Source organism: Rhinoderma darwinii (genome assembly GCF_050947455.1).
Source record: "Rhinoderma darwinii isolate aRhiDar2 chromosome 4 unlocalized genomic scaffold, aRhiDar2.hap1 SUPER_4_unloc_7, whole genome shotgun sequence".
Taxonomy (NCBI): Eukaryota; Metazoa; Chordata; class Amphibia; order Anura; family Rhinodermatidae; genus Rhinoderma; species Rhinoderma darwinii.
In genome coordinates this window covers 437,217-446,548 of record NW_027461762.1, presented here as the reverse complement: position 1 = coordinate 446,548, position 9,332 = coordinate 437,217, and the positions used below count along the sequence as shown (strand labels likewise).

General features: G+C 47.9%; 1 protein-coding gene across 1 annotated transcript; it reads left to right on the top strand.

Annotated features, from left to right (window-relative positions):
* The first annotated feature begins 568 nt into the window (after positions 1-568).
* On the top strand, positions 569-3,573 carry LOC142684105 (histone H3-like centromeric protein A). Its single transcript, XM_075847497.1, has 4 exons — positions 569-662; positions 2,362-2,498; positions 2,567-2,644; positions 2,953-3,573. Exons 1-4 carry the CDS (start codon positions 578-580, stop codon positions 3,082-3,084), a joined length of 432 nt encoding a protein of 143 aa, XP_075703612.1. The 5' UTR covers positions 569-577; the 3' UTR covers positions 3,085-3,573.
* The last annotated feature ends 5,759 nt before the right edge of the window (positions 3,574-9,332 follow it).

The following is a 9,332-nucleotide window of genomic DNA, read 5'->3' as shown; positions in this document are numbered from 1 at the left end:
TGCGTGTCTAGAGATCATATGGATTATTAGATGTTTTATTTCTGTATATTTGTACTGCATTGTTGCAGCTCATCGTCCTCCAGCTGCGGCCTTTCATTTCCATGACGACTGCTCCACTTTTCCTTTGCTCCAGTTTTAAATTTCCCACCTTTGTCTGGATTACGGATTCTCTGTAAGGCTCTGTGCACACGACCTATTTTCAGGCGTTTTACGCCTCGAATCACGCCTGAAAAGACGGCTCCATTACGTCTGCAAACATCTGCCCATTGCTTGCGGGATCTGCTGCGGGTAGCTCTTCTGTTGCCGCATTATTAAATAGATCATTGATGTCGCTGTTCTGGTAATTGATGCCACGAGGATCTATTGTATTCATTGATGCAGCGTGCGTTAATTACTGACATCCGGCAATCTCATATCTTCACCGTCAATGTCATCACTTTCTTGTCACTTGCATTGGTGGCATCAGTCAGTATAAAACCGCTCAGTTTATCCTACGTCACCTGTGATTCTGCTGAATTGTCACCGTCTCTTATCTGCTTAACTGATTGTATGTCTCTCAGCAGCGTTTTACATCATCATGAAACCACCCCAGAAAAGCTTGTCCCGCAGGAAGTCGGCGCAGCCGCAGAAGAAACCTGCAGCTCCTCCTCAATCTCCGCCAAGTAAGAGAAAGTTGCACCTTGATCATCTTATCACTCTCATTATATATTTTATTTTAAAAATGAATTCCAGATAACCTCGGGTCGTGTAATACTAGATTGTAATCCGTTTCTCAGCTTTATATCTTAGAGGGTTCGTTTCTATGCAGGTAAAAATCTGTTACTTACCGAAATTTCTGTAGCACAAGGCCGCCACTAGGGGGAGCAAACTGAGGACTGATTTATATAGGCACAACAGGAGCTGTATGCATGTGCACAATCGTCTCCCCCTAGTGGTGGTTGCAGGAAGCACGTTACTATATGGCTCTGGGAAGGGAATCTGAGAACACAGCTCACACCCATGAAGATATATTATGAAATGAGGGATCTAAGAATTTCCAACCTGCAGTCCGACCGCTCTATTCATTCCCTATGGGATCGACGGAAATAGTCAAGTTTGACTGCTCCTTGCCCAATTATGCACTCTGCCGTGAGCGGCTCCGCGCAGGCAGGCGCGATGTTGTGACGTCAATTTCTGAGCCTTTTTTCGACTCCGTTTATGCAGCGTGTGGATGAGACGTGTTTTATCTCATCCACTTTGCTGCTACTGTATTATGCTGCCGATTCTTCCGCATTATAATACAGGTATACGCCGTATTTACGCAATGTGTGAACTGACTCTAACCCCTCCACCCCCCCCCCCCCACCAGTCCCCGCAAAAATGTTCTTGCATCAAACCGGTCCTCGATGCAAAATAGGTTGGGGACCACTGCCATAGAGAATGACTTGAGTGACCACCACTCTGGGACCCGCACTCTTGTTAACAACCCGCAGCGATCCGGCATTTATCACCTATCTTGTGGATAGGTGAAAAATTATTTTCGTGGTACAACCCCTTTAATCAGGTATCAATGGGACTTGATGGACCCCAAATTATCAGTCATAGAAAAGTATCTAAAATTTGAACGTCCACATTTATATCCTTTTTAGGTCCAACATTCTGTGCTGATTAATTTCTTAATGTCGTTTTACAGCAGTTGGAGCACAGTTTTCTGAAACGGAGCTCTAAATCTCCTGCGTAGACAGTTACATGGTATAATTTTGTCTCCCTGCAGCCACCACTAGAGGGAGCTCACTGCATACTGTTTTGTTACCAAGTTCAATGTACAACCATATACAATGAGCTCCCTCTAGTGGTGGCTGCAGGTAGCATGTTATGTTTTAAATCTGTTTACCTGATGTTCCTTGGGGGACATTAAGGTAATAGGCCATGTTCACACAGGGCAGATATGCGGCGTAAAAGTACACAGCGTATTGGCCATGGGCACTGGAGGTAATTCTGGCTGAAAAACTGCAGTTTTTCGGCTGGAATGTCCATAGAAGGTAGAAAAAAAACCCATACTTACCCGTAGCCATGGTGACGTGTCCCTCTGATGTTCTGCAGCAGTCATATGGGATGAGACATCATCCCTGGAGGCCGGGTTGAACGCAGGAGCAGAGAGATCTGGGTAAGTTTGGCGGGTTTTTTTCCGCTGCGTCTGGATGAGATTTGTTTGAATCTCCTCCACTCTTCTGCTTCTGTATTACGCTGTGGAGTTTCCGCAATGAAATCGGTTGCAGAAAATCCGCCGTGTTTACCCTACGTGTGACCCCGGCCAGACAGTGAATTTCCATGTAGCGGGAGATTCATTTTCAGCTGTGATTATGGATTTCTTTCTTACAGGTAGTGGGGAAACAAGTCACAGACCGAGCACGCAACGAAGAAGACGCTACCGCCCAGGAGTCCGTGCGCTGATGGAAATAAGAAAGTACCAAAAATCAACCAATCTGCTCATTCAGAAAACCCCGTTTTTCCGCCTGGTGAGTGGATGTGTCCTCTGCGGCTGCTCCTCTTTATTGTCAGTGATATTCCCCTTTTATTCTTGCAGGTGAGAGAGATCTGCCTGAAGTATTCCCGCGGCGTGTTTTACTACTGGCAAAGCACCGCACTTATGGCGCTACAAGAGGTCAGTATCTCATACAATGCACTGTCCATGTAACGCATGGGTCAACCAGAGAGGGAGCTGCTCTTTGCAGTGGTTCACTACTCAGCCCCCGCCCCCTCTAACACATCCATATGCCCTAGCGGGACATTTGCATAGGGGTTGTGATGCATTGTGGGAGTTCCAGAGGCCAGACCCTCCCCCCCCCCCCCACCATCACTCTAGCTAACAGCTCATAAAAGTGAAATCTGATCAGTCCTTCGAGCTGTGTAGTAAATTATACCGGGAGTGCTGTCACTTTAAGAGGGACTAATGCTCTTCTGTATCCACAGTCAGCTGAGGACTTCCTCGTGAGTCTCTTTGAAGATTCTTACCTCTTCAGTCACCAGGCCAATAGGGGCACTCTCTTTGTGAAGGACATGCAGCTCGCACGGAGAATCCGAGGCATCCCGTATGAACTGTGATAACGCTGCCGTTTTATCTCTCAAGATTTGATGAAGAATGATCACGTGTAAATAGTTTTATATTAATGGAGAAAATCTATTGGGAAATACAAGTTTTACCATTGCATAAAAGATCCAGTTTGGAAGAGTAAACCGGCTTTAGCGCCCCCTCCTGACACTGGTTACAGTGGAGGTTTTTTCTTTGTTTTATCTGTTCATGGGAAAGTTGTTACAACCAATATGGCTGCCACTGCAGTTTGCAGGGTGGTAGTGCAGTCGTTTTTCTGTCCAGCTTTGTAATGGGTTGTAGGGGTCCAGGATGTAGCACAGAAAATGACCACAAGGCGGCACTGCTGGACAAAACCGCTAACAAAGACGCTGGACACAATCGCTAATGAAACCTGATCTGGCCGACCTTCTAATTGTTCTGCTGAGTTTATGATCCGCTTCCTGTTTTTATTCTGTGAAGATTTGTTAATTTTTTCAAATAAAAAAAAATGTATATTATAACTTTGATCTTCATCATTTTAGACTAATCTTCATAAGGGCTTGGATATGATCAATGACTCCAGCTTCGCTGTAGTTCAATACTCTTGCTCTGTCCCACCCCCATTCTTTACACTGCAGCTATGCTTGTTCAGAGTGTTTGCTGTGTGGGTGGGTGTGTGGGTTGGGTCCAGAATTATTTGGGCAGTGACACAATCTTCATGATTTGGGTTTTGCTGCCACCACATTGGATTTGAAATGAAACAACTGAGATGCAATTGAAGTTGAAGCTTTCAGGTTTATTTCAAGGGGTTAAACAAAAATCTCCTGTGAAAAGTTTTGGAATTGCCACCATTTTTCTACACAACCTCCTCATTTCAGGTGATCAAAAGTGATTGGACAAATTAACATTACCATAAATGTTTTTTTTAATACTTTGTAGAGAATCCTTTGCAGGCAATGATGGCCTGAAGTCTGGAACCCATGGACATCACCAGACGCTGGGTTTCCTCCTTTGTTTTTTATATTTCAAATTTTTTATTTTCAAGAAAAGAAATGGGGATACAGAAAAAAAAAGGGGGTGACATGGGTACAGAAAAAGCCCATGAGGGCCGATCATTTCAACCTATATTTCAACAACAATAAGTAAATATGCAATCAAAGTCCTCCCAACATAGTACCATCAATACACTACAAGCATTAGTATAGCAAGACAGGAATACCAGCATTACACCCTCATCCGCCCCTCCATCACCCACATCTCAGTCAATTCCTAGTAATGATTGATTCAAATAGGGAAGTAAACGAAGGGTAGACAGGGTAGAAGGACAAAAGGAAGGGGGGGGGGGTATAGGGAAAATCTTAAGAGGGAGAAGGGGAGATGTCCTCCCCTCACTCTCCCCCCCCACAGCACATCACAGACCAGAGAGAACTCAAGAGCTCCCTGGTTCTCCACTAATCAGTTCACCCATGGCCCTCTTGTATCTGTCCGACTTGCAGAAGTCAAACCAATAGAACCAGGTTTTCTGAAACTGCGTTGCTCGTTCGGGTGCGGAATGGAGCAACTCCTCCATTCTCCGAATTTCGTGAATGCGCTCCAGCCATTGTCTAGTCACAGGAGGCTCAGAGGATCTCCAACCCCCCGGAATACAAGTCTTAGCTGCGTTAAGCAAATGTCTCACTAACATCTTCCTGTAGCGCCCCACAGGTATATCGTGGTGGTGCAGCAAAATCCATGCCGGATCATCTCCCAGCGAGATTCCTGTGATCTCTAGAATGATATCTTGAACCTCTGACCAATAGGTGCGAAGGTTCTCACAGCTCCAGAATATATGTAAAAGCGTTCCCTCTTCTCTGCCGCATCTCCAACATAAAGGAGAAACATCCGGGAACATTTTATGTAGCACATGTGGGACTCTGTACCAACGGGATAGTATTTTAAAACTGGTTTCCTGATAGGCGTTACTAATAGACGCCTTATGTGTGAGGAGCATGATCTTTTCCCTTTGCTCTTGTGTTTGGGTATGTTCACACGGCCTATTTACGGACGTAATTCGGGCGTTTTTGCCCCGAATTGCGTCTGAAAATAGCGCCTCAATAGCGCTGACAAACATCTGCCCATTGAAAGCAATGGGCAGACGTTTGTCTGTTCACACGAGGCGTATATTTACACGCCGCTGTCAAATGACGGCGCGTGAATAGACGCCCGCGTCAAAGAAGTGACATGTCACTTCTTTGGCCGTAATTGGAGCCGTTATTCATTGACTCCAATGAATAGCAGCGCTAATTACGGCTGTAATGGACGCGGCGTACAAGCGCCTGCACATGCCGGTACGGCTGAAATTACGGGGATGTTTTCAGGCTGAAACATACCCGTAATTTCAGCCGTAACGGACGCCCTCGTGTGAACATACCCTTAGAGTAATCTGAAGATCTCTTTCCCATTTCGTAATATATGGTGGGATGAAATCCTCAGCAGGAGTGAGCAGCACGCAGTAAAGACTGGACAGGGCCCGTCTCACATGCCCCGTTTGAGAACACAAAGTTTCAAAGAAGATAGAGCTCGGTCATAGGAAGCCGGTGTAGGTAGTCTTGACAAGTAATGAGTCAATTGTAACGCCTGCCATTGGGACGGGTCCGGGATAACCCTCTGGCTGGGAAAGCTCTTCTCCACGCAGCCAGGGCCGCCATCAGGGGGTATTAGGGGTACTGGTGTGAGGGGCCCGGCCAAACCTAACTGAAAGGGGGCCCGGCAACTGCCGCGACATTCTTTTGGTAGGAAAAAACGGGCCTTTGCAATGGGGCCCGTTTTTTTCACCAAAAGAATGTCGTGAGCTGCTGCTGCTGCGGGCCCCCTCCCCATGGGGGGCCGTCAAACCGCCCGCGCGCGACCGATCGCGCGCACAAGGAAACTCCCGCGCGTGCGCAGTCGCGAGCGCGCACCCACGAACGCCCGCACTCGAGACCGCGCGCACCCGCGAAAGCCCGGAAGCGCGCACCCGCGATCGATCGTCCGCGCGCGCACCCGCGATCGCCCGCGCGCGCACTAGCGAACGAAGCACGCGCAGCCGCGGTCACACATGGACAAAACTTACCTGGAGCCTGGCTGGAGGTGAAGGACTGGACGTCTGGACCGAAGACCTCGCCTGGAAGACATCGCCGGAAGAGGACTGGAGTGGGAGCAGCTCTTCTGACACGGTGAGTAAATTATCTCAAAGTGCTGTTTATGTATGGCCCTGTTCACACAGTATTTTGCAGGCAAAAAAAAATCTGCCTCAAAATTCCTTAAAGAATTTTGAGGCAGATTTTGACTTGCCCACACTATCTTGCCGCGTTTTTTGCTGCGTTTTTTGCCCGCGCCGATTGAGGACAGCAGACAAAAAACGCAGCGAAAAATGAATTTTCTGCCTCCCATTGATTTCGATGGGAGGTCAGAGGCGGAACCGCGGCAAGAAAGGACTTGCTGCTTTTTCTTTTTTCCGCGACTGGCTCCCATTGATTTCAGATTAAATCGATTGGAGGCGGTTTTGGAAGTTTTTTGGTGCTGATTCTGACGCAGTGTCCGAGTCAATATCAAGGCCCAAAAACTCTGTGAACTGGGCCTTATTGTTAGGGCTTATTCAGACGAACGTGTAATACGTCCGTGCAACGTGCGTGATTTTCACGCGCCTCGCACGGACCTATGTTAGTCTATGGGGCCGTGCAGACCGTCAGTGATTTTCACGCAGCGTGTATCCGCTGCGTAAAACTCACGACATGTCCTATATTTGTGCGTGGTTGGCGCATCACGCACCCATTGAAGTCAATGGGAGCATGAAAATCACGCCCAGCACTTCCGCAGCAGTATAAACTATGAATGAAAACAGAAAAGCACCACGTGCTACAAACATACAAACAGAGTGTCATAATGATGGCGGCTGCGCAAAACTCACGCAGCCGCGCATCATACGCTGCTGACACACGGAGCTGTTATGGACCTTTTGCATGCGCAAAATGCCACGTTTTTTGCGCGTGCAAAAAGCACACGGTTGTGTGAATCCGGCCTTAGGGTAGGAACACACTAGGCATGAACACTGCGGATTTTATGCAACACATTTTATTGTGGATAATCCGCAGCGTATCACAGTCGCAGCAGAGTGGATGAGATTTGAACAAATCTCATTCACACGCTGCAAAAATAATGGACCTGCAGTGCGGCTTTTGGCTTTTTAAGCCGCAGCATGTCAATGTATTCTGTGGAATCGCTGCTCCTCTGTTGCGGAAATGCTGCGGTTCTGCCGCAAAAAGCACACATGAGAAAAAAAAAAAAGGCACTTTTTTAAATTTATAAAAAAGTTTAGACTTGCCCCGGCCGTAGTCCTGGTGACGCGATCCTCTATTCTTAGCGCAGCCCGGCCTCCTGTCATGACGTTTCATCCCATGTGACTGCTGCAGCGGTCACATGGTCTACAGCGTCATCCCAGGAGGCGGGGCTACGTTCAGAAGAGAGAGATGCGTCACCAGGACTACGGCCGGGGCAAGTCTAAACTTTTTTTTTCCTGCAGGATTCCCGCAGCGGACAAGCCTCACGAAACCTGCGCCACTATTTGGTGCGGTTTTGCGGGCAGAATTCCCTTCGGCTACCGGGGCGGATAAGCCGGAATGGTGACGAACGGAAACCATTAGCGATGTTTTCGTCACCATTGAGATCAATGGTGACGGAAACATCGCTAATGGTTTCCGTTCGTCACCGTTCCGGCAGGTTTTCGGACGGAATCAATAGCGTAGTCGACTGCGCTAATGGTGACGGAAGCTGTGCTGTCACTTTCACTTTCCGTTGCCGGGTTCACCCGACGGAAACCTCAGATGGAACCCCAGAACGGAAGCGAACGGTGATGTGAACAGGCCCTAACACAAAAGTTTTGTATTTTTTTAAGCTGGTTCACAAAAAAAAATAATTCCAAATTCTACTGGACCAACTGCCTATTTAGAGACCGGCAGCAGCTCCAGGAGCGACATCATAAGGGTAGGAACACACTTGGCGGATATGCTGAGTAAAACTCCCGGTAGCCGCAGGGAATTCCGACAGCAAAACCGCACCAAATAGTGTCGCAGGTTTCGTGAGGCTTGTCCGCTGCGGGAATCCTGCAGGGAAAAAAAAGTTTAGACTTGCCCCGGACGTAGTCCTGGTGACGCATCTCTCTCTTCTGAACGTAGCCCCGCCTCCTGGGATGACGCTGTAGACCATGTGACCGCTGCAGCAGTCACATGGGATGAAACGTCATGACAGGAGGCCGGGCTGCGCTAAGAATAGAGGATCGCGTCACCAGGACTACGGCCGGGGCAAGTCTAAACTTTTTTATAATTTTAAAAAGTGCCTTTTTTTTTTCTCATGTGTGATTTTTGCGGCAGAACCGCAGCATTTCCGCAACAGAGGAGCAGCGATTCTACAGAATAAATTGACATACTGCGGCTTAAAAAGCCAAAAGCCGCACTGCAGGTCCATTATTTTTGCAGCGTGTGGATGAGATTTGTTCAAACCTCATCCACTCTGCTGCGACTGTAATACGCTGCGGATTTTCCACAATAAAATGTGTTGCATAAAATCCGCAGTGTTCATGCCTAGTGTGTTCCTACCCTAAGGCCGGATTTACACGAGCGTGTGCTTTTTGCGTGCGCAAAAACGTGGCATTTTGCGCATGCAAAAGGTCCATAACAGCTCCGTGTGGCAGCAGCGTATGATGCGTGGCTGCGTGATTTTCGCGCAGCCGCCATCATTATGACACTCTGTTTGTATGTTTGTAGCACGTGGTGCTTTTCTGTTTTCAGTCATAGTTTATACTGCTGCGGAAGTGCTGGGCGTGATTTTCACGCACCCATTGACTTCAATGGGTGCGTGATGCGCGAACAATGCACAAATATAGGACATGTCATGAGTTTTACGCAGCGGACACACGGACACACTCTGCATGAAACTCACTGACAGTCTGCACGGCCCCGTAGAGTTAGATAGGTCCGTGCGAGGCGCGTGAAAATCACGCACGTTGCACGGATGTATTACACGTTCGTCTGAATAAGCCCTAACAATAAGGCCCAGTTCAGAGTTTTTGGGCCTTGATATTGACTCGGACACTGCGTCAGAATCAGCACCAAACAACTTCCAAAACCGCCTCCCATTGATTTAATCTGAAATCAATGGGAGCCAGTCGCGGAAAAAAGAAAAAGCAGCACGTCCTTTCTTGCCGCGGTTCCGCCTCTGACCTCCCATCGAAATCAATGGGAGGCAGAAAATGCATTTTTCCCTT

Excerpts from the sequence above, each read along its gene's own strand:
- LOC142684105 (XM_075847497.1), top strand. The coding sequence starts at position 578 with ATGAAACCACCCCAGAAAAGCTTGTCCCGCAGGAAGTCGGCGCAGCCG. Across the intron at positions 663-2,361 it reads TCCTCCTCAATCTCCGCCAA|GTAGTGGGGAAACAAGTCAC; the intron begins GTAAGAGAAAGT and ends TCTTTCTTACAG. Across the intron at positions 2,499-2,566 it reads AAACCCCGTTTTTCCGCCTG|GTGAGAGAGATCTGCCTGAA; the intron begins GTGAGTGGATGT and ends TTATTCTTGCAG.